We start from the raw sequence: 20,921 nt of genomic DNA on the forward strand, positions 1-20,921 counted from the left end.
TCTAGACTGTTTAGTGCATCACTTCCGATGCCAAGGACAGCGTCTTCATTGCTGATAGACATCAGAAATGCTCTTCAAAGCCTGGCATGGACGAAAAGGAACGTGTTTAGGTATGTGTACATAGTAGCAAGACATCTATGATACTATAATCAATAGCTGAATATCAAAGCGGTATGTGATCCATGCCTTTTTTCACGGCATCAATAGTCTCAAAGGATTGCGGATAAGCAGAACGAGCCAAAGGATTGGCTCTTTACGCTCTATTAGGTGATATGATCGGTGCCCTGGTGGCTGTACTTGGGTAGCAACAGCTTACAATTGGTATCTGACGTACAATTTCGCTATCTATCGGCCCCTTTTTGACATACGTAGGGACGGTACGAGAATGAGGTCGTTGCATTATACCTTGAGGGGGTTCGGCCTCATTCAATCCATGAATGCAGTCTAATAATAGAGCATGTTATGCCTACCTCCGGGCATAATCCGGACCATGACCGGTTACCACTGGCTGTCAAAAGTGTCAAGCATTTCAGTTGCGCCTCATCAATGCAGTGAATACGACGGGTTTAATCTGCACAACGGCGCTTCTTACAGGCACGGCCCGCCCCTTTTAGGTAAATCCCCAACCCTAAATCATGATAATTCATCAGTGCATACACACATAAGCCAGTAGCCGGTCACATGTGTACGTAAAGTCCGGCCACTGAAGGTCCGAGCGATTGAATGGAGGAATATTATAAGTATTTCAAACTTTTTTCTTTCTTTTTTGGTGCGCTCGGAACGCACAGACAAAGAAACGAGACCCCTGAAAATTGGGCCAGTCGATAGCCGATGGATGACAGACACGGCACCAGAGGCTGTCAATCAATGTCATCGTTTTCAGCCCTGGGCCTGTCTGCGTGGCCTGGCAACTTCCGCCGCGCTTGGCACAATGTGGAAATGATACGGAAGCGTGGGAAGCCTGTTAGCTCGAGATCGGTTGCGGGGTTTGTAGAGACAATGTGGAACTCGTAGCTTGCTTTTAGAGCCGGCAGAAATGGTAAGATCATCCCAAGGCTCTCTGGTGTTTGTTTACGTACTATCAACCTCAAGGGATGGAGTTCCTCCAGGACAAGGTCCCTTTGGGCCGTAATCTCTTTGGACCTCGGTATATCTAAAGGCGAGCAAGCCGAGTTGATTGGTCTAAACGGGCATGTGGAGAGAGGGAATACCCATGTATATATCCCCGAGTGTCAGTTTCCTTTGCCATCATGATAACCTGATCTGATATTGCTGCTCCCTTGGCTTGTCTGTGAGCCACTTAGATATTTTCTTTATCGTGTACTTTCACTATAATATACGTCATCGAGGTCCGAATTCCGCAGCTTTTAGTCGATCTTGATTCATTTGTCAACCTTCCAAGTTGTGGAGTGCATCACTCCCTAGGTCGATGTTTCCAGCCCCAACTACTACTACTCTATGGCGAGACACACCCCAACCAATCGTCATTTCCAATCTGTCTTACCTCCATTTCTGGTAAATTTTAGGCCATGATCATGGGTAACCCCGTTACCTGGTCCAGTCCTTAGGTAGCCAAGGCGGAGACACGGAAATGTGGAAGCTCGCGAGTCAGGGACCAGCACCCAAAAGAAGGCGCCAGCAAATACCGAGAGCCCTGCCAATCCACGGCTTAGAGTTAGAGTAGATCTGAGGCTGGCATCACATCCGTTCAAAGAAGGAGTGGGCCAATACCTCATTTCCGGGCGATCACGTTAGAGCCGAAAGCTAACACAAACACAAACACGCTTGACGAAAAAGTGGACAATATTGACATGCTTATCTACTTAGCAAAGTCATAAACTTAACGGACTTAGATAAGCTTACGAGTCTGATTTCTCCGGAGGCTCATCTCAACTGAAAGGAACTGAATGGCGATCTTCTGCGAAACTTGAAGGCAGCGAGGTTGGAGGGCTAAAGACGAATGAGGCAAGGCTAGATACACAAAACGTTGTCTTCTAGAACCTGACCAAGATGATCTTCAGGCATCGGAGATCTAGGCCGCAACGATATTCCAGAAAAGTTGCAAGAGGCATGACGAGGGGGAAACTTGCTCACGCCTCATTGACTAGCTTCTCGTCTCACTTGTCTGCAGACTAATTCCAGGCCTGCAGCTTTTTAAATGATGCATTTCAGACTCAACCAAGAAAATTCTGCATCACTAGTTCTATCTAATTTACTTGAGTAGCGGAAACAATGCAGCCATCGCGTGCTGGTGGAAGAAAAGATCCGTCCTGCAACGGTTGGGCTGGGGCTCTTCTTCTCTCTCGGCAAGCCTGGCGTGGGTATAGCAAAGGCCAGTAATTGTCTCGCAGAACAAGCATTGCCGCCATTGAGGGTTCCCAGGCTGCCAAGAAGCGTGAAAGTACATACTTGGATGAGAAAAATCCACGATACGAGTTCTCTCTTTTCCCGACGCCCATATAGCCAGGTTGTCATCGGATAGGGGATCACCACGGCATCGATCCTGAATCCCCGGCGGACGATCTGATCTGCCGTGAAGCCTGAGGCACCCCGGTTTATTTCTCAAGGTAGCTGCCTAACGTGTCGTGTACGGATGCAGTAATTGTTAAGGTAGTCCAGGTTGACTGTGCCTTTTTCTGTAGGTCCCGGCTGTCTTCTAACTCTCCTTGGCGGCACACAACTTATGCAATGAAAGTACCCAAGCATGACAACTCCTTTGTATAGGCTGATGCCTCTAAGCCCCCGTGTGCAGGCTCTACAACAAGACGCAACGACAGAAGTTTTGACTCTCTTTCCCGTTGAGAAGAAAGAAGGGTTGTTGACTTATGGCTTACCCAAGTCATGTGGACTACTGTGTGAGGCTTTGTTACAAGATCTGGTAATATTCGCCATTCCGTTATTCTTTTTCATGGAGTAACTTAAACCCCTGGTTTCATCACATGTTAATGCTTTGCAGGAAGAGGATCTCAAATCGTGGGCCAGAGGGTTCGGAATGGTCATTAAAGATCTCAAAATGCCTGAGATTAGCCCCCAGGCTTTTCGTCTCGAAAAAGGCAACACTTCGACATTGCTAAAAGGGTATACTGCAGTTGTCGTGGCCCTCGGAAACACAAAATACGATGTTGAGCTCGTTTCCAGAGACAAACGGTCTTCGCAGAAGGAGACGTGGGAACCAGCATCTGCCCTTCATCTCCGGGAAACGGGGCTCAAAGCTCAAGGAGGACACATAAGGTTCCTCTACATCCCTCTCCATCTGGAGCCCATATAGACTTTCCGACAAACGACAAGTTCTATTTCATGATATGTATCATATCATGTTCCGTATCCGCGCTCGAAACGACACTCCAGGTGCTGTCTGGGCTTCCCGTCGACCTCGCCTTCGACTTCGTCTGTGACTTCGATCTCGCCTTGGCCTTCGCACCGCCTGGCTCTAGGGCCTTTTCGATTTGTTGTAGACTGCCGATTGTGAGTCCAAAAATCGACACAGGAGTGACGTGACACCGTCACCTACCTAACCTTCCCGTCACAGAGTTCATAGACGAGATTTGGAATTCGGAGTAAGTCTGAGGGCAGTTTGTTGTTTGGACGATGCGCAAAAGCAGACTCTCTGCGCAGTATCGGGAAGCATTCGACGGTAAAGTGCTGGCCAAAAGTAAAATACGAGTTTACTAGTTTGTACATCGTGAGAACAAAGAATCTTGTATCGGATAAATCGAGCGGGAGCTCAAGACAGCCTACCTCTCAATGGGAGCTCATACGCCCGTGGTCCCAGTACTTTAGCAAGTTCATCGCCAATCTGTACACACTTGGGTAGTGCAAATCGCTTGGATCTAAGAGTATCACTGCCTCCAGTAACGCATTTAGCCATGGCATCCATAACCTCGTTTATGGTACGGCCTTGATCATGAGCCACGTGACAGGCTGCGACCATTACCATGCAGTGAAGCTGAGTTTCTCGTCCCTCAAAGTCTTTGGAAGCAGCAGCATAGGTCTCGAGAAGAGTTAGCCAGTCCATGTCTCGACGCGACTCAACGTGAGAGATGGTCAAACGATCACGCAGACGGAGAATGTCCTCTAGCGTCGAAGGTCTGTTGTTGTCCCAATCCTCATCCCCTTGAGGTAACTTTGACATCCACGCCTTCACCCATTTTATCTGATCATTCAGGCCCCTTCTTCGGACGGGCTTCTGGGGGACTGGCTTTCCGGGTTCTTCTTTGATGAATTCGGCGGTAAAACTTGGCGACTGAGATGAATACATGATGATCGGATCCGCTAGAATTCCTCTAGATCCAGGAACCCGGATAATGGAGCATCCATGAATATCATGAAGAACCGCAGGTTGGGTTCCCCCAATGTGTCAGACAGCGGACTGGTTGGTCTATATGGGGGGGCTTCCAGTCGGCAGCCGATTGTGCCGCCGAATTTTTGACTTGAGCTCAAGGAAGATTGCGTCCGCCAGGATTCTCATCTGTCGGGTGCATTTGAGCCACACCTCGCCTTACTTCACGCCCTGGTGCTGCTGCTCCTGGGAGGTGGGAGAGCGGGAGAGTGTCGGGTTCATCGGCAGGCATCAGGAGCACAAGAAAGAAAAGCTGGGTCTGTCTCTGTATTTTGCAGGGTCCGTTAACAAAGAAACCGAAGCCATTGTGTCATTCCCACTGGAGAGGTGACAGTGGCGTCTGGTCTTAGGTCATTAATGGGGTGCACCCAGACAAACCGAATCGTCCAATGCCACGTCCTTCTTTTCAGCCTTGCAAGAGCATTCCAACTATGGACAGCTTCGGATGAGGGCCAGTTATGTTATTAATGTGAATGTGATTCTGATTTGCATAAACTCCCCTCGTAGATCAGCGAATATGATGCCCCTCTTCCCAGTCTGCGCAGCCTGGTAGCCCATGTAGGCAGGTGGGACAAGGTCCTTCATTGGTTACGAACCACCTCAACCGGATAATTTCATGATTGAAAAGGATTTTCTTCCCAAGTCCCTAACGGATAGAGACCTTCCTTGGCTGGGCCATCGGTCGATAGCGTATTACCTACGCCAGGACCAGCCTACCAGTGAGCCGACAAAAAAGACAAGGGAGAAGTGACAAGAGCAAACTTCCGCAGACCAATCTTACACTGTAACTACCTGCAAGCTGCTGTATGTCCCATGCCTCCGATGGAGACCTGGTCTGCCGGGGCAAGGGGAGTTGCTGTTCCGCAACCTCCTCGCAGTTCCAAAAACTCGGGCTAGCGAATGGTATCAAGCCGGATTTAACCCCTTGATCTACGGTGAGGAGCGCTTGTGGCCGGACTAGGGCCTCTGGGCTGGAGCTTGTTAGCGTCGAGAAAGATATGTGGACTTGCAGAAGCCAGAGGGCTTGTTTCAACGGCCTGACAAGAGGAGTGCGGCTACAATTCAGAGTCTAGCGCTGTCGATCTAGCTGTTCAGGTTGCCAAGTTCCGCAGCTGACGAGGGTCTCGACAGCCTCATCCTCCCCCATTCTGGCGGATGTCGAGCTGCTTGAAGCCGCTGCACCCTGAACTGTCGCTTGCCAGTCCTCCGTGTGTCGTTTAGAACTCTTTTACGTCGCTGGATGATGATCCTTCCGCGAACAAACAACCTCAAAAGCAACGTGGGCATGGGTGGGTACGGTGTGGTGTGGTGTGGTGGGGAGGGTTGGTGGGGTCTCGATGAGTTCGTTTGCGCGTGGGGTTTTCTGTTGGAATATCATGTCAGCCGCGCGCGTGTCGTGAGTGTGGCAGCAGCACAATTGTGGCGCGCAGTTGTGGCACAGATAAAATCGCCAAGCCTGATAAGAAAAGGCCGGCGTTTATCAGGGATAAGGTCGGTAGACGCAAAACACCCCTGAAAAAAAGTGTGTGGACCCGCTGATGTTTAATCTCACCTAAAGTTGAGGACAGCTTGGACTGTCGCAAAACCTCATGAACTTTACCCTTCCAGTCATTCTTTTGCAGCTGTCGCTTTGTACTCATTCTTCTGCGCTCCTGAGCGCATCTCATTGTTCAATAAGCCTGTGACGTTCGCTCGATGGCGGTTCGCTTCAATGGACGGTGATCCGGCTGTTGACCCGGGGCTTGACTCCTTCAGCTTGGCTTTTCCTTTGCCTTACCGTGTTGGCTTTATTGCGACTTTGGGTGAGCAGGATCCCTATTCTGGTCATATTGCCTTTTTCTAACTGATGATAGCTGTCTGGGGATGGGGGCTAAATCTTCATTGTCTCTATCTTTTCAACGTCGACGTTCCGCAGTTGATTCGATATCCCGGTCGAGCATCGCCGCAACATATTCCGCACTATGGCTCGACGTACCGCCTCGCTATTGCACTTTCGGCGTTGTTCGCATTATCCGTGTCGCTCTTTTGGGTTTGCACATGGGGCATACCTGAGCGTGTCGTTGCTTTCGGGTGGATGCCGTTGACATATCTCACTGCTTTGATTGCTATGTTCGTTGTTCCATTGAGGAATCTGCCCAGCGGAGGAAGAAGAAGATTCTTGGCAACTTTGCGACGCGTGAGCTTGGGCGGGCTTGCTGAGCCGCAGGACGGCAAGTTTGGGGATATTCTGTTGGCGGATGTGTTGACATCATATGCCAAGGTTTTTGGAGATCTCTTCATTACTCTATGCATGTTCTTCTCGGCGGAAGGTTCGTCTACGCAGCGACCTGATCGTAATTGCGGAGGAACAGTGCTCGTACCATTTATTATGGGAGTGCCGAGCTTAATACGATTTCGCCAGTGCTTGATCGAGTACTTTCGAGTTCGGCGAGCCCCATACAAGGAGTCCACGGGATGGGGTGGCCAGCACCTGGCCAACGCTCTCAAATATTCGACTGCATTCCCCGTGCTCATTACCAGCGCTTGGCAAAGGTCGGCAGAAGACCCCGACTCCAAAGCAGCTCTTCACAAAGCTTGGCTTGTTGCTGTAGTCATCAACTCTCTGTACTCTTTCTATTGGGATGTGGCCAAGGATTGGGACATGACCCTTTTTTCTCCGAAGCAAGATCGCGAATCACCCACTCATCCTTTCGGGCTGCGAGATCGTCTTGTTTTTAGGTATCCTAACCTGTACTATCTAGTGATCGGCATGGATCTGATGTTGAGATGCACATGGTCCATGAAGCTCAATGGACGTCTTGATAGGTTCAGCGATCTAGAGGGAGGCATCTTTTTGATTGAATTCCTCGAAGTGTTCCGTCGATGGGTATGGGTCTTCTTCCGTGTCGAGACAGAATGGTTGAGAAACAACTCTTCAGGCCTTGGAGTCGACGATATCCTACTTGGAGATTACCAAGGCAAAAGTAATGAGGACGATTAAGTGCGTCATCAACAAAATTACTCAGGGAACCCCAACGGCGGTCAGCCCGGTCAACTAGGGTGGGCTGTATAGCAATTACGGCGTCGCTGATACTCGACCACGCCTCTGGGCAAGATTTGGACGCTTTCCCCTAATTCTATGCTCCTCACCAAGTCAACATTCCTCACTGAGGCTTCGTGCTGGGCCAGATACCCTAATGAATCAGGGTTTGGCCGGCAAAGGCTTGCGTTGCCACGAGGCCATTCCCGGTAGCTGGGAAAGTCTACAGATTCATGATTATGACCTGACGATCTTCCCACCATGGCCCGGATGGCTCGTCCCGCGTCTACTTGTGATAGCTTGGCCCCTCCTGGACCAAGATTCGATTTAATTACAAATATAGCTATATCAAACGAATTGAAGACAAATTGGAACTCGGTGAAAGTTGACGATGCTTCCGGGAACACATAATGTCACAATGTGGTGAATCTTGGAGGTACCGGCCTCGTTGGCGCGTGTGATGGCGCCCTCTGACTTCTAGCGACTACGTCGCAGTGTCGTCTCTATTTCTTTCTCTTGTCTTGTTTATGGACATGGCCAGACGGCTTCCAACGATAATGGCTTTTTGCAGTGTGCGTGCTTCTCAGGCCGCCACACATCCAGATGCAGAAGATGCTTTGAGATCTTCGTTCACTTAACCGAAAAGGAAGATGAAAAGACCGACTTTTTCCTTTGTGAGCACTTCGCGAGGCTTGGGCGGTCAGTCTTCGCAATCAAGACACTTAGAAGGGAAAAGCTTGCTGGAATGCTACTCACGGCCATGGCCAATATGTGTCGCTCGACTCACTGAGCCTAGACTCAAGCCTCCCGCCACAACCCGCTAAATCCCAGGTGACTCCGGATGGAAATGGGATCCTATAGGCCTGATCACGTCGCCGGACTATGACGGCTCAAACTCACAATTGCCTGGAGAAAGTCTTAAGATGTAGTTGGCGACTCAAGGCCACGCAAAACGAGGCTTTTCCTCCGTCTCGCATTATTAACACTTGCTTTGTTTGTGCTTCCTTCGAATTCAATAACACAGTCATTTTGACGACATCGATCTCTCAAGGGAATATCAAAGGATAGACAATTCTTTTGGAGGGTTCAGCTCGAAGTTCGCAGTACTTGTCCAAGACAAAGGGCACCGTGCGCTTTCAAGATTAGATCGGGGACCAGCTTCTGTCGTTCGAGGGACCACCATTGGCAGCACGGGGTTGCAAGCCAACGAGTCATCCTGCATGCAGGGCCCTGACCCTGCGATATCCCGACGCGGCCGACTTATACAGCAAACGACAAGATCGGGCCATCGACAAGTGCGGACATTCAACCAATATGACAAGTTGCACACGCCCAGTGAGCAGTATCGAACTCGTACTGCCACCTCAAAATGCATACCTTTATCGCAATAGGCCCTTGCCCCTACCTCCAACGACACTCTCCAGGACTTCATCAAAGGCGAAACCACCACCAAGATTCAGTGCTTTCCCACAAACCTTAGGCCCAGGAAATGATCCCAAGGCATTACCTCAGCAACCCCCTGTGATTGTTCCCAAGGCTTTAACAAGACAAAGGGCATCGCGTATGAGTATATCGGGCACCACTTCACTCCGTGAACGAAGATCATCTCAGAAAATTCAACAGATTACGGGACACGACGTTGGACCTGGTATTGATTGGACGTCCGCTATATCTCGACCTCAGTATTCACCTTCTATATCGCCTAAATCCATGCGAGACGACTCATCCAGTGGTTACGGCATCTGTTTGGACGAACCCATGTTTGATGATGAGCCTACACCACTCGCAGACTATCAGCCAAGATCCTCTGACAGCAGCATGCCTCCTCTCGAGCCAGACTGTGATAGCGTGTTGAGCAATCACAGTTATACGTCTCCGGAATCACCGAGAGCCCAAAGAAGATCTGTATCACTACATGTGGCTAAGACAAAGCGCCTGAGTAGTGCAACATCAACAATGACAGCATTAGAACCAGTTCCCAACCTAGAAGACCCCTTCGATGAAGATATTAATTGGCAGGCCGGGTCATGCTACAACTACTTCAGCGACCTCGAAACAGCGGATGAGTATCATCGCATTGCCACAAGATTGGCCAACAACGACAAACGGCAATCCATATACGGCGCTTCTTCTCTTGCACGATCCCGCACCTCACTCAGTCGACGTCTCAGTGTTGGGGCAAGATCCCTCTTTACGCGAAGGAAAGACTCGGCTTTGTCCGCGAGCTCCAGCCGAGCATCTCTGACGGCCGCCAGTTACCCTACAAAGGGGCCATACTCACCTTCAATACCTCCTTCATCAGAAACTGGGAGTGTTGCTTCTCCGCCACGCAGTACATTTGAAATCGATGACGAAGACGAGCTTTATGCAGATGATGGCAGAATGAGGGAAGTCGTCAAGGATTTCTTCGCGCGGAGAAGCGAGGAACGCAACTCAATGGAACTGGGAAAGCCTCGTTCTATACCACAATTCCCAGAGAAATCACCAGAACATAAGTCTTTGTCACGAACAGGAGTGCAGGTCAAGGACCTGATCTCAAATGCACGTGACGGAGCGAGGTTGATTCAAGCAAGAGGTGAGAGGAGAAGAACTCAGCTCAGAACTCAGATCAAGATGATTCCAGAGGAAGAGAGTGGACGTTGAGTCATGAGTATAAGGAAGACATGGGTGACACTTACTGAATGAGGTCTGCTTGGCATTGCATTTGAGCGCGGCGTGTCGTATTACACAAGATTCCCCCAAAATGGTATTCGATTAATGCAACTACTCTATGAGACATGAACTAGATGTGAGAGCAAAGTGAAATCGACTTTAAAGATGATCTGCAAGGCCCAGGTTTGGTACTCGGCAGCAGACCCTGGTTGTTTCTTTATATTACATTTTCCCTGCCTTGGCGATTCAGAAGAGATTGTATAAAACAGTTGTTCAATATCTATCTCTATATAATGCAACAATCATAAAACCCAGGCTAAGCTTGTACCTTATTTCCATTGGATCAGTTAGTGTTGGGTTCAGAATTGGCCCCAGATGGCATAGTATTAATCTGCGACATATATTGATAATGGTATGTTTGACTGATTAATTTGAGCTTCTGGGAGATATTCTGGTAAGTGAGTGATGCAGCTGAATTGTTTGGGTCGAGAACCATAAGGTACTGAGTTTCCCTCTTATTCTCGTCGCTCACATTGAAATGACATAGCTTAACTTCGCTGCTGTTATTACTAAAATATGCGTTTCTTTCCTCCATTACCTAGGTAGCCTATCAATCCTAATAAGAACCGGGATACGTCTTGTCTCGGGCTGTTTTCCCATACCCATTGACTTATTGGTTGTCTTCCGAGCCCCGCCCCCGCAGACTGAGATCCTCAAGATCCGGAGCCGGAGCGGCTTCCTGACCGAGGCAACTCTTATTAAGGTAGTTTACTTATCTTCCCTCCCAGGCTTCTACCTCTAGACTAACAACTGCTTAACCAAAAGAGCGGGGGGGAAATACATTCTTATAGTGAGCCGTCACCTAGGAAGCAGGTTCAGTGACTGAGCTTGTCCGCTCTGGGCTATTAGAGTTTCGGCCCTCGTTGATCACCCATCATGATCTACGAAACAGGAGCCTCTATCAATAACGAGACCTCAACTGAGACGCAGACTGAAAGCCACAGCATCACCGACGCTGACGTGGTTGAGGCGCTACAGAAGAGCATCCGCAAAGCTGCCAGGGAGGAGCTGATCAATCACGGAGAGGCGTCGCTGTATTATGACTCTCTGACCATGTCGCCCTTGAACGCAATGTCCACTGTGAGTTGAGTCAAATTGAGTTGTTCACCTGTGCCCTGCTCGTCATCCGCATATCTCACACCTTGCTGCTTCAATGCGTCTCTTGAGCGACTCTTCACATATATACTGCCGATTACTGACCAACATCATATCTCGCAAGGCCGCTATTGCTCGTTTCCGTGCATACAAGCCCCCTCCATTCCCACTATGGGATCGTCTACCCGTTCGGAGGCGGGCAGCAGTCTTGGTACTGCTGTATGCTGACCGTCGCGGCGATTTACGCGTGGTTATTACCATGCGCGCTGCAAGTCTGAGGAACTTTTCTGGCCATGCTGCCTTTCCCGGAGGCAAGGCAGATGATCTTGAAGAGACACCATGTAAGGCGTGTGCTCTCAGCTACCATTCTTCATTATTAATTCTGTTACGCAGTCCAAATCGCCCGCCGAGAAGCTTGGGAAGAAATTGGACTTCCCATGGATGATAGCAAACTTCCAAAACCCTTCCGCGTCGAGCATCTTTGCTATCTACCCCCTTCCTTAGCTCGGACACACCTCGTCGTGAGACCATGTGTTGCCTTTCTCCATGCGGACCAGCGCACAGCAGCAGAACCGGCACCGACGGTTGAGGAAACTATGATTCCCAGACTCGATGCTCGCGAAGTCGCCGCCGTCTTCAGTGCACCCTTTTACAATTTCCTCCAGGCGCAGGATCTGCCTCCCGCCCCGGGTGAAACGCTGCCTGAAGGGCAATGGTATGATGGGTTCTGGAATCAATGGAAAGATTACCCATGGCGGGTGCACAACTTTTACGTCCCAGTCAACAATCAAAGCATCTCGAAGCCGCGGCGGGATAGCGAGCAGAGCCGTTTGGTTGATAAGCTAGAAAAAGAAGAGGAACCAGATGGGAGATTCAAGGTCTGGGGAATGACGGCACGCATATTGGTGGACGCAGCGAGAATTGCATATGCACAGGAGCCTGGATTTGAGCATAATGACAGCTTTGGCGATGAGGAGATCATTGCCCATGCGGATAGCTTGGGGGACCTGGGTGAGAAAATTCCAGAGAAGCGGACTGAACCTGGCGATGCGTCAAAGATGTAGAGACTTTGAAGGTATATGATAGAAACAGAAACAAGATCGATGAATGTTAACTCCGATATTGCTAGGGTTCTTAGAGAGAGGCAAAGAGTGCTTAACATCGATAGTGGTGGATTATGATGAAAAGTGTCAAGCTTTAGGTTTCCAATTGCAATCATTTAGACTTCGCGTGTCCTTTAGGTTCGTCATGACCGTTTCATAAACGTTGAGCCCCTTTAATGGCATGCGTTATCCTTGGTAGCAGAAGTTCGCTTTCCAAAGAATAGATATCCAAGAAATGCGCCGAGAGAAACAGCAACCATAACCCAGCCGTTGTACGTCATGAAAATGAGCCTTGTTTTATCAGAATTGTGAGCTGTTAACCATAACAGTAGACTAGGCTACTCACATGAGCATGAACGCGTAAAAGTTCTGTAGGCCGTATAAGACAGCCTTGATGAGGTGAGCACGCTGATCGGCCTGTCCTTGGGATTGTCCTGCAAGGATGGGAGTCGACTCAGTAACGGGAACATCAAGACCTCACGGGAAGACTTAGCAGGGCAATTTCCCCCAGAGAGTAACACAGACAAGGCAAGGAGATACAAAGCAACATTCTGGCTTTGTTCTTCGGGGTTCCTCGGAGAGGAAATGTATTTATGCGGTCTTGGAAGGGAGAGGAGGAGCTTACTGGGAGCGGCTCGAACGCGATTATCGAGGGCTTCTTCGTACTGTCGCGAGAGGGAACGGAGAGCTTCGTAGCCGACGGCGAGGAAAATCACAGCGACGAGAGAGAAGAAGAGGGAGGTTGTCGAGCGAACGTGCCATTGGCGGAAGACGATACAGAGATTGGTGGTGTCCCAAGTGAACAGCATCTACCATGGTCAGCATCTGTACATATGGATAGGAGGAGATAGCACCATACGTTCATGCTGCACATATCCTTCATGCCTCCTCCGTGTCCATGATCCATATCTCCGTGGTCCATTCCACTGTGGCTCATGCCGCTGTGGTCCATGTGTGCGTGATCCATTATCGTGTTATCGTGGTTTTTGTTCGTTTGATGCAATGGTACAAACGTTGTAGTTGAGTCAGAAGTTTCCAAGAGGTGGTCCAGTGTATTGATATAGGTAAGTAGAGCAGCTGGAATTCATGAAACCAGCTCAAACGTGCGCAGGATCAGGCGGACCCCTCTACCCCTTCAGATGGTGGTTAGAGGTCGGTCGATGGTGATAACAAGGGAGTGATGGAATGACGCGACAGTCAGGCGAGGTAAGGTACATTGTTTGATGCAGTAAAACGCGTGTGGACCAAAGTACAGTGTCTCGGCTAGGTACTATTACAGAGGGCGGGGGCGTTCCGACAGCCCCTTCGCCCACTGTACCTTTCCCGACGACTAACAAGGACCACTGCCGCGGAACTGCGGGGAGCTCTACCACGGCTATACCATCATTTGTTGATGATTATCAGTATATAATGTTAGGCATTTCTCCTCTGTAATCCTGAATACCTACTTTTTATCTTATTGTAAAGTCTCGTTATATGTAATTGGTTTGATGTCAGCCTCTCCCGTGACATCCGCAACTGTACCTACTATACTTTATTTAGGTACCTTCATACTTACAAATTATCCGCAGTTGACGCCCCTCACTCTTATCAATCTTTGACTTCAACTACCTCTTACATTTCCACTGTCCACTACCTATATTGGTTTCTCACCTTTGCTTATAATTCTATCTCCATACGCGGACATACGAGTAGCCATCTCATCATGCTTGGGCCTCCAGTTAACCTTCCCAGGTGGTGAGTAATCTCTTTGACTCTATGTAATTCGCAAGACACAGAAAATGGAGCAGGCTCACTAATCAGCCCCATTATAAGTACAATAGGCTTGAAGAAAACTCCCATCTGCTACAGCCCCCTATCAACAACTACTGTGTCTACAATGAAGACTTTAGTGTCATGGTAACTCACGCTTTGCTAATACTCTCATACTTCATGGTAAGAGCATGGCTAATAACTGTCATCAGATCGTTGGTGGTCCAAATGCCCGCACTGACTACCATATCAATCAAACTCCCGAGTGGTTCTACCAATACAAAGGAGCAATGATGCTCAAAGTCGTCGACGAGGGGGAGTTCCGTGATATCATCATCCGTGAAGGTGATATGTTTCTCCTACCTGGAAACACACCGCACAACCCCGTCCGCTTCGCCAACACAGTTGGAGTTGTCCTGGAGCAGCGTCGTCCTAAGGACTCACTCGATCGTATGCGTTGGTACTGCGGTGACTGTGGTGAGATTGTTCACGAGGCTGCGTTCCATTGCACCGACCTTGGTACTCAAATTAAAGCAGCGGTTCAAGACTTTAAGAGCAGTGAAGACAAGAGGGCTTGTCCCAAGTGCGGTACTATGGCTGAGGCGGCACCGAAGCCCGGCACTATTCAGGATCCTAATCTGGCGTGATCCATCAAAATGTAGCAAAAGTTTTGTATAAAAAGGTCAAGGAGGCGGCTTATGGGTTATGAAATGTGGTGATGTAGTAGTAGTTACAGAAAAAAGCCACTCATGTCTTGATATTCTACACACTCACGTCGAAGGTTCTTACTATGATACAACTCACTTCAACTTGTTCAGCTTCAAGTCTCGGCAAAACTATATGAGCTAGGCGATTCCTTCACGGGAATCTCAATGGCACCCTCCTCCAACTCCTTTCCGTCAATTCTCACACCTGCTCGAACAACATCACCCGGCACGGCAGGACCAACACCGGCAGGTGTACCAGTAAGGACAATATCGCCGGGGTGGAGAGTCATAACCTTGGAGATGTCGCTCAAGATACGAGGGATCTGGTAGATCATGAGGTTGGTTGAGCCCTGTTGCTTGGTCTCGCCGTTGAGCTGGAGGAAGAGCTCAACATTGTGAGGGTCCTTAATGGCAGTCTTGGGGATGATGTTGCTCAGAGGCAAGAAAGTATCGAACCCTTTGGCGATGTCCCATGGGAGACCCTTCTTCTTGGCCTCATTCTGGGCGTTGCGGGCGGTGAAGTCAACGGCGATAGCGTAAGCTGGAGATGGTCAGCCTTTCATAATTCGTGATAGTCCCACTGCTCGACGCACCTTTGATAGCATCAAGAGCTCCCTGGGTATCAGAGGCTTGAAGATCCCGGGTGAGCTTTCCAATTACGAGAGCCAACTCAACCTCATAGTGCATGTCAATGCCCTTGGGCCTCAGGACGGGGCCCTCGCCTGGTAGGACGATGGAAGACGTAGGTTTCAGGAAGAAGAAGGGCTGCTTGGGTTTGGTGTTGTTCAGCTCAGCAATGTGCTCCCTAAGAGATAGTCATCAGTTTCTGTCATAGTGGTTGAACCATGGGTGAACATACGCAAAGTTGCGGCCGATGCAGACAACCTTGCCGGCCTGCTTGAGGCTAGACGTAGCTTGAGGGGCCATAGTGGCCAATGTACGTCTCAGAGCGAACATGTTGGCTACGGATGATGGGTACAAGAAGAGTTTTATCAGTTGTAACGCTCATTCACTGGCTCAATGGCGAAATAGCTGTTGGCTTAAGCAAGCAAGCGGTTTCGGAACTGAACCCCCGATGGAGAAGCTTCGGTCGGAGATGAGTCCCGGTAATCGAGTCGCGGGGTATCTTTGGACGAAGTCAATACATCAATTTCGATCTACCCTGTGCCGACTTCGCAATGTTATCAGAGGAGACCATGATTCAATGGTTTCTCCTTCATCGGTTTGCTTTCCGATCATTAAGCGTCCTCGACTGTGTCTGGTCTAGTTCAATCGTACAGACAAAGCATCAACTCGCTTCCATCTTGAAAATATGTGTATTGGTTGTAACCATGTCTAAGCAACTATTAGGAAGTATAAATCTGACTAAATGGTAAGCTATATTCTATCTGTCTACAATATTTTGATCGTCTGAGCGTTACTCGCGCATATATGACTTGAGGAAGCTCAACGCGTATAGTAGTTTGTAGGCACCGTAAGTAACCGTGTTCAGTTACAGTTAGCGATTTGGGGTAAACAAGTTCAGGACTGTCTTCATGATCGAAATCGCGTGTCATGTAAGGAGCAAGAGGTTCTAGACAAATGACGTTATCAATTTTTTACAATAACGGGGATATAATAGTGCCAAATCTATACTTTTGCCCTTATGTACATATAATCAGTCATCCAATTAAGCAACATGAACAAACGTTCTCTTCTTAGCGTTCTTCTCATCGTTCTGCTCCTCCCAATTCTCATCCACATAGTCCTTGATGCTTTTGTCACGAATCTGCATGCCCACAACCTTAAGGGCAGCAATGTTAACTCCCATCTCGTCCTTCTGTCGCTTGAGAGAAGCACGGAGGTTCACACGGATGCCGTCAAGCATAGCCTTCATGGTGCGGCTGGCAACAATCTGCTTGTGGTGCGTCTTCAGCATGAAGAAAAGGATGCGACATGTCAAGGGCATGTTCATGGATCGCATCGCGAAAATGTTAAGGAAAGTGAAGAGGATGGGGACGGAGGCAAAGGGGAGTACCAGCAGAGCATCGTGCAGCGCCGAAGCCTTGATCTTTTGCAAAACAGAGAGGACATAAGCCTCGGCGGTGATGTTTCCGAGGGCAAGGAAGACGGGGTTGCGTTGAGGAGGCTGGGCATGAGGGTTTGTGAGTTTGGCTTCCTCGTACTCTCTGAGTAGGTTGAGATCGGCCATGCCCATCTCGAGAGCTTCCGCTATCCTCTCACCAGCCATGAGAGTCTCTGTGGTCTGCTTGCTTGCCGCAGCAACCTCATTATTCTCATCTTGAGCGTCAGGGTCCCGCTCCAGTGATGTCGTAAGAGTACTCTCGTATAGTTCCTCGATCTCCTTCTCGCGCTCTTCCTCAAGGAAGATCTGCTCCTCTGTTTCATCCCAGACTCGGATGCTCTTATCATGGCCGGCACTAACCAAGAGGTTGCCGCTGTGGGCAACGGCAATAGCCCACACCTCGCCATGGTGACCATCCAGTCTCTGGATCTGCTCGAACTTATCACCATCCCAATATCGGATTGTGCGGTCCTTGCTGCTGCTGAAGAAATGGTGCCCGTTGCCGTCATTATTGTGAGGTACAAAGGCGACCTGAAGGATGCTGTCCTGGTGCCCGAAGAGAGCTTTGTGGCAGTCACCGAAATCAAGACCCCATATTCTGATATTCTTGTCGGCTGAACTTGTGACGATCAACTTGCTGTCAAATGAGATATCCATGCTAAGGACAGGAAGCTTGTGACCATAAAGATTAAGGTAGAGTTTTAGGGAGTCGACGAAGAAAACCTTGACAGTGTTATCGAGGAGGGAAACAGCAATAAGTCGGGCATCCGGTGAGAACTTCAGGCTCAGAATATCGTCAGAAACCTTGAGTGCTCTCGACTGTTGCAGCTTGAGCTTTGGCGTTGTTCTTCTTGTACCGAGCACTTCCTCTTGTACGATCTTGAAATCCCAGAACTTGGCTGTCTTGTCAGCACTGCCTGAGACGACGGACTGGCCATCAGGGTGGACGTTGAGAGACCAGATGGCCCCCTCGTGAGCGTCGACACTATCAAGCAGTGCAGCCGAGGCCACATCAAAGAGCTGCAATTCACCGCTCTTAGTGCCAACCACGACAACTTTGTCTCCTGGGAGGAAAGAACAGCATAGAGCATAGCCGCACTCGAATGTCCGAATGCAGTTCTGTGTCTTTATGTTCCAGATCTTCAAGCTACCATTCGATGCAGATGCCAGCATCTTGTCATCCGAGCTTAGCGATAGCGCCCTGATATCTGTTCGGTGACCGGGGAGCTCAACGGATAGCACTCTCGTATAATCAGGGACGTCGTCCCTCTTTGACTTTTCAGTCTTCTCCTTAGATGGGAGGCTGTAATACTCGAGCAGGTTGTTTGTGGTTCCTACCAGCAGGTGGAGATCCTTTTGTCCGCTAGGGACGGCCCAGTCAACAGAGCGCACCTTGCCCCCTGTTCGCACAATGACATATTGAACAAAGACGTCGCTAATGTCTGCCTTTGAAACATCCACTGGCTCCTCTGCATTGGCGTCCTCCTCAACGCCCTTCCCATCCTTCGCCTTCTCTCGACGTCTTCTTCGCTTACGAGCCAGTGCTTTTTTTATTTCGGCCTCGGACCGTATTCTCCACACATCAACACCCTTTTCTGAGCCATGAACTGCAAAGTAATCCTTCTTTGGGTGAAAGACAACTTCGGTTATCCTGTCCTTACTCTGTCGGTGTAATGTTCCGCGATCCTGAAGATATCGGACTGCAGCAGGTGTATCAACTTGACGGGCGCTCAATGCAAGGCCGTCAGCGTCCAACGACCAAACTTTGATCTCGCCGTCATTCCCGGCAGTGACACATCCACTGTAGTCTGGGGCCAATCCAAGAGCCCAGCACTCGCCGTTTGTCTGCGATATGTGTGTTTCTATGCAGTACCTCGACGATAGATCCCACAACTTGATGAGGGAATCTTTGCCAGTCGTCAATAAAAATCCGTCGTGTGTTCCTTCACCATCAAGGACCATCGCGTGCGCATCGTCTTCATCCTGGACCTGAGGTTCTGGCTCAACAAAATGAAGGCCAGTCACCTGATCCTTGTGTCCTCGTAACTTAAATTGGCCAACTTCCGCGACAAGATCCCAGATGATGATATCGGTGTCTTTAGAGCCGCTGGCAAGTCTGACACCAGACTTGTCGAAAACGAGTTTTGTGATTGCCGACTTATGACCATTGAAGTTGAGGATCACGGAGGAAATTTTGCTATCCCATAATCGAATACTACCATCCTCGTATCCCACGGCGAAGACGTCCTTGTCGGATTTGCTTTGGGCAATGGCAGTTACGGGAACCGTGCATCTTTCATCTCTCCAGCGGCTTGTTACTTCGCTCTTCTTAATATCCCAGCAGAGAACCTCTTCATTCGCTGCGACGATCGCCTGTCCCGCGCTGGTTCCTGTTCGATCTTTCGAGGACCATACTATGTTCGAGGTTGGCGAGGCGACGACACCGAAGGACTTGCCATGCTCGTATTTCCTATTGTAATTTGAGTTAGATTGAGTCGCCAAGGTTTTCTCGTTAACTTACAAGTACGACTTCACCATTTTTGAGATGTTGCGACCAGAATTGGCCCTTCTTAAGTTTTTGTCTCTGACCAAGGATCCTAGAATCTTTCCTCTATCCCACCTAGAGTAACTTAGAGGGAAATTTTCTTATCGATAACAACGTTATCCACTGGTTCCACTTGGGAGCTCCTTGTCACGTGTCTGCTGGGAGCTTGAGGCTCACCACGTAAGCCCCACTACCCAGGCGTCACGTACTGTAGCATACCACCTAAGCTCCGAGTAACGACGATAGTAAGGGGATACCATTCAAATCGACCAACAAGATGCTTCTGCTAGACTACCAAAATGTGCTTATTCAGTCGGTTCTGACGGAGCGTTTCTCAGGGTAAGATTACGCATACCTAATTATCTTCAAAAACAAGAGCTCACAGGTTGTACGTCAGAGCCCCTCCCGCCTCTATTGACCAGACGGTCAGCGACTTTGATGGCGTTACTTTCCATATCTCGACACCCGAGTCTAAGACCCAGATCCTTCTTTCGATCCAAATACGATGCTTCCCCGACCTTGTCAAGTATGGAGCTGAGGAAGTTCTCCAGCGAGAGTATGGCGACTATATGACAACGGTTGAGCCGGGCTTCGACTTCTCTGTTCTTGTGGATTTGGAGAGCCTCCCGGAATCAAAGGGTACAGCGATATGCTCTCCACAGTCAAGGCCGACAATGCTGACGATTGAACAGAGGAACGCAATGAGCTAGCACTCAAATTCGCTCTCCTGAAGCGCAACGCTATGGCCGCACCATTCGAGCAAGCTTACAAGGAGCATTACGCATTGAAGGAGGAGGCTTCTAAATTTACTTCGGAAGAAGCTCCTCAGGGCGTTCGAGAGGGAGGCGAAGTTAAGGCAATTCACTACCGAGAGGAGGAGGCCATCTATGTCAAAGCCAGCCACGACCGAGTCACCGTCATCTTTAGCACCGTCTTTCGCGAAGAAACCGACCGAGTATTTGGAAAGGTGTTCATCCAAGAATTCGTCGATGCTCGAAGGAGAGCGATTCAAAATGCCCCCCAGGTCTTGTTCAGGAACGACGCCCCTCTAGAGCTACAGGGTGTCCCGGGGGTCCAAGACTCTGGGTCTGGAGATATTGGTTATGTGACTTTTGGTAGGCTTTACCAGCTGACACCGCCAACGTGGTAACTAATTGAGCTGCAGTCCTCTTCCCTCGGCATCTAACTCCTCAGCGAATGACTGAGGTCATCTCTCATATTCAGACCTTCCGCGATTACTTCCATTACCATATCAAGGCTTCAAAAGCTTATATTCACTCGCGTATGCGAAAGCGAACTGCTGACTTCCTCCAAGGTAAATCATTTCCTATACATCAGCGCATCTGGATAACTAACGGTGCTCAGTGCTGCGCCGTGCCCGCCCCGAGAACGAGGAGAAGGAGAGAAAGACTGCCAGCGGCAGAACTTTCAAGGTGCAAGGAAACTAAAATCCTGTACCCATGGTATTGTCTGCTCTGACGTTGTTCAGTAATTCAGTTAGTTGTTGAGCCTATTAGATACGGCGGTTAGTCGCGGGTAGTTGGTAGTTAAGCGAATAGTACTGTTAAAAACTACCTACAGTTT

The 20,921-nt window shown here is 49.3% G+C and overlaps 10 protein-coding genes across 10 annotated transcripts; 6 read left to right on the top strand and 4 right to left on the bottom strand.

The window, feature by feature from the left end:
- Nucleotides 1–2,704: 2,704 nt before the first annotated feature.
- Nucleotides 2,705–3,268, top strand: FPRO_04549 (uncharacterized protein; the record flags this gene model as incomplete). The annotated part of the gene is made up of 2 exons (XM_031230071.1): nucleotides 2,705–2,878; nucleotides 2,957–3,268. The coding sequence occupies 2 exons, from the start codon at nucleotides 2,705–2,707 to the stop codon at nucleotides 3,266–3,268; spliced, it is 486 nt and encodes a 161-aa protein (XP_031080245.1).
- Nucleotides 3,269–3,312: 44 nt separating this feature from the next.
- Nucleotides 3,313–4,258, bottom strand: FPRO_04550 (uncharacterized protein; the record flags this gene model as incomplete). Its single annotated transcript, XM_031230073.1, has 3 exons — nucleotides 3,313–3,456; nucleotides 3,517–3,668; nucleotides 3,739–4,258. The coding sequence occupies 3 exons, from the start codon at nucleotides 4,256–4,258 to the stop codon at nucleotides 3,313–3,315; spliced, it is 816 nt and encodes a 271-aa protein (XP_031080246.1).
- A 1,792-nt stretch (nucleotides 4,259–6,050) lies between these two features.
- On the top strand, nucleotides 6,051–7,319 carry FPRO_04551 (related to ERD1 protein, required for retention of luminal ER proteins; the record flags this gene model as incomplete). Its single annotated transcript, XM_031230074.1, has 2 exons — nucleotides 6,051–6,141; nucleotides 6,193–7,319. 2 exons carry the CDS (start codon nucleotides 6,051–6,053, stop codon nucleotides 7,317–7,319), a joined length of 1,218 nt encoding a protein of 405 aa, XP_031080247.1.
- A 1,353-nt stretch (nucleotides 7,320–8,672) lies between these two features.
- Nucleotides 8,673–10,001, top strand: FPRO_04552 (uncharacterized protein; the record flags this gene model as incomplete). Its single annotated transcript, XM_031230075.1, has 1 exon — nucleotides 8,673–10,001. The coding sequence occupies one exon, from the start codon at nucleotides 8,673–8,675 to the stop codon at nucleotides 9,999–10,001; it is 1,329 nt and encodes a 442-aa protein (XP_031080248.1).
- A 945-nt stretch (nucleotides 10,002–10,946) lies between these two features.
- Nucleotides 10,947–12,229, top strand: FPRO_04553 (uncharacterized protein; the record flags this gene model as incomplete). Its single annotated transcript, XM_031230076.1, has 3 exons — nucleotides 10,947–11,150; nucleotides 11,290–11,506; nucleotides 11,559–12,229. The coding sequence occupies 3 exons, from the start codon at nucleotides 10,947–10,949 to the stop codon at nucleotides 12,227–12,229; spliced, it is 1,092 nt and encodes a 363-aa protein (XP_031080249.1).
- Nucleotides 12,230–12,441: 212 nt separating this feature from the next.
- Nucleotides 12,442–13,235, bottom strand: FPRO_04554 (uncharacterized protein; the record flags this gene model as incomplete). Its single annotated transcript, XM_031230077.1, has 4 exons — nucleotides 12,442–12,559; nucleotides 12,615–12,744; nucleotides 12,894–13,077; nucleotides 13,128–13,235. 4 exons carry the CDS (start codon nucleotides 13,233–13,235, stop codon nucleotides 12,442–12,444), a joined length of 540 nt encoding a protein of 179 aa, XP_031080250.1.
- A 738-nt stretch (nucleotides 13,236–13,973) lies between these two features.
- On the top strand, nucleotides 13,974–14,667 carry FPRO_04555 (putative 3-hydroxyanthranilic acid dioxygenase; the record flags this gene model as incomplete). The annotated part of the gene is made up of 3 exons (XM_031230078.1): nucleotides 13,974–14,005; nucleotides 14,092–14,167; nucleotides 14,233–14,667. The coding sequence occupies 3 exons, from the start codon at nucleotides 13,974–13,976 to the stop codon at nucleotides 14,665–14,667; spliced, it is 543 nt and encodes a 180-aa protein (XP_031080251.1).
- Nucleotides 14,668–14,840: 173 nt separating this feature from the next.
- On the bottom strand, nucleotides 14,841–15,654 carry FPRO_04556 (uncharacterized protein; the record flags this gene model as incomplete). The annotated part of the gene is made up of 3 exons (XM_031230079.1): nucleotides 14,841–15,268; nucleotides 15,321–15,532; nucleotides 15,587–15,654. The coding sequence occupies 3 exons, from the start codon at nucleotides 15,652–15,654 to the stop codon at nucleotides 14,841–14,843; spliced, it is 708 nt and encodes a 235-aa protein (XP_031080252.1).
- A 742-nt stretch (nucleotides 15,655–16,396) lies between these two features.
- Nucleotides 16,397–19,330, bottom strand: FPRO_04557 (putative DIP2-Dom34p-interacting protein; the record flags this gene model as incomplete). Its single annotated transcript, XM_031230080.1, has 2 exons — nucleotides 16,397–19,262; nucleotides 19,314–19,330. The coding sequence occupies 2 exons, from the start codon at nucleotides 19,328–19,330 to the stop codon at nucleotides 16,397–16,399; spliced, it is 2,883 nt and encodes a 960-aa protein (XP_031080253.1).
- A 284-nt stretch (nucleotides 19,331–19,614) lies between these two features.
- FPRO_04558 (uncharacterized protein) lies at nucleotides 19,615–20,785 on the top strand (the record flags this gene model as incomplete). Its single annotated transcript, XM_031230081.1, has 5 exons — nucleotides 19,615–19,676; nucleotides 19,735–19,976; nucleotides 20,030–20,452; nucleotides 20,503–20,652; nucleotides 20,703–20,785. The coding sequence occupies 5 exons, from the start codon at nucleotides 19,615–19,617 to the stop codon at nucleotides 20,783–20,785; spliced, it is 960 nt and encodes a 319-aa protein (XP_031080254.1).
- Nucleotides 20,786–20,921: the final 136 nt, after the last annotated feature.

Source organism: Fusarium proliferatum (genome assembly GCF_900067095.1).
Source record: "Fusarium proliferatum ET1 genome assembly, contig: FPRO_scaffold004, whole genome shotgun sequence".
Classification (NCBI taxonomy): Eukaryota; Fungi; Ascomycota; class Sordariomycetes; order Hypocreales; family Nectriaceae; genus Fusarium; species Fusarium proliferatum.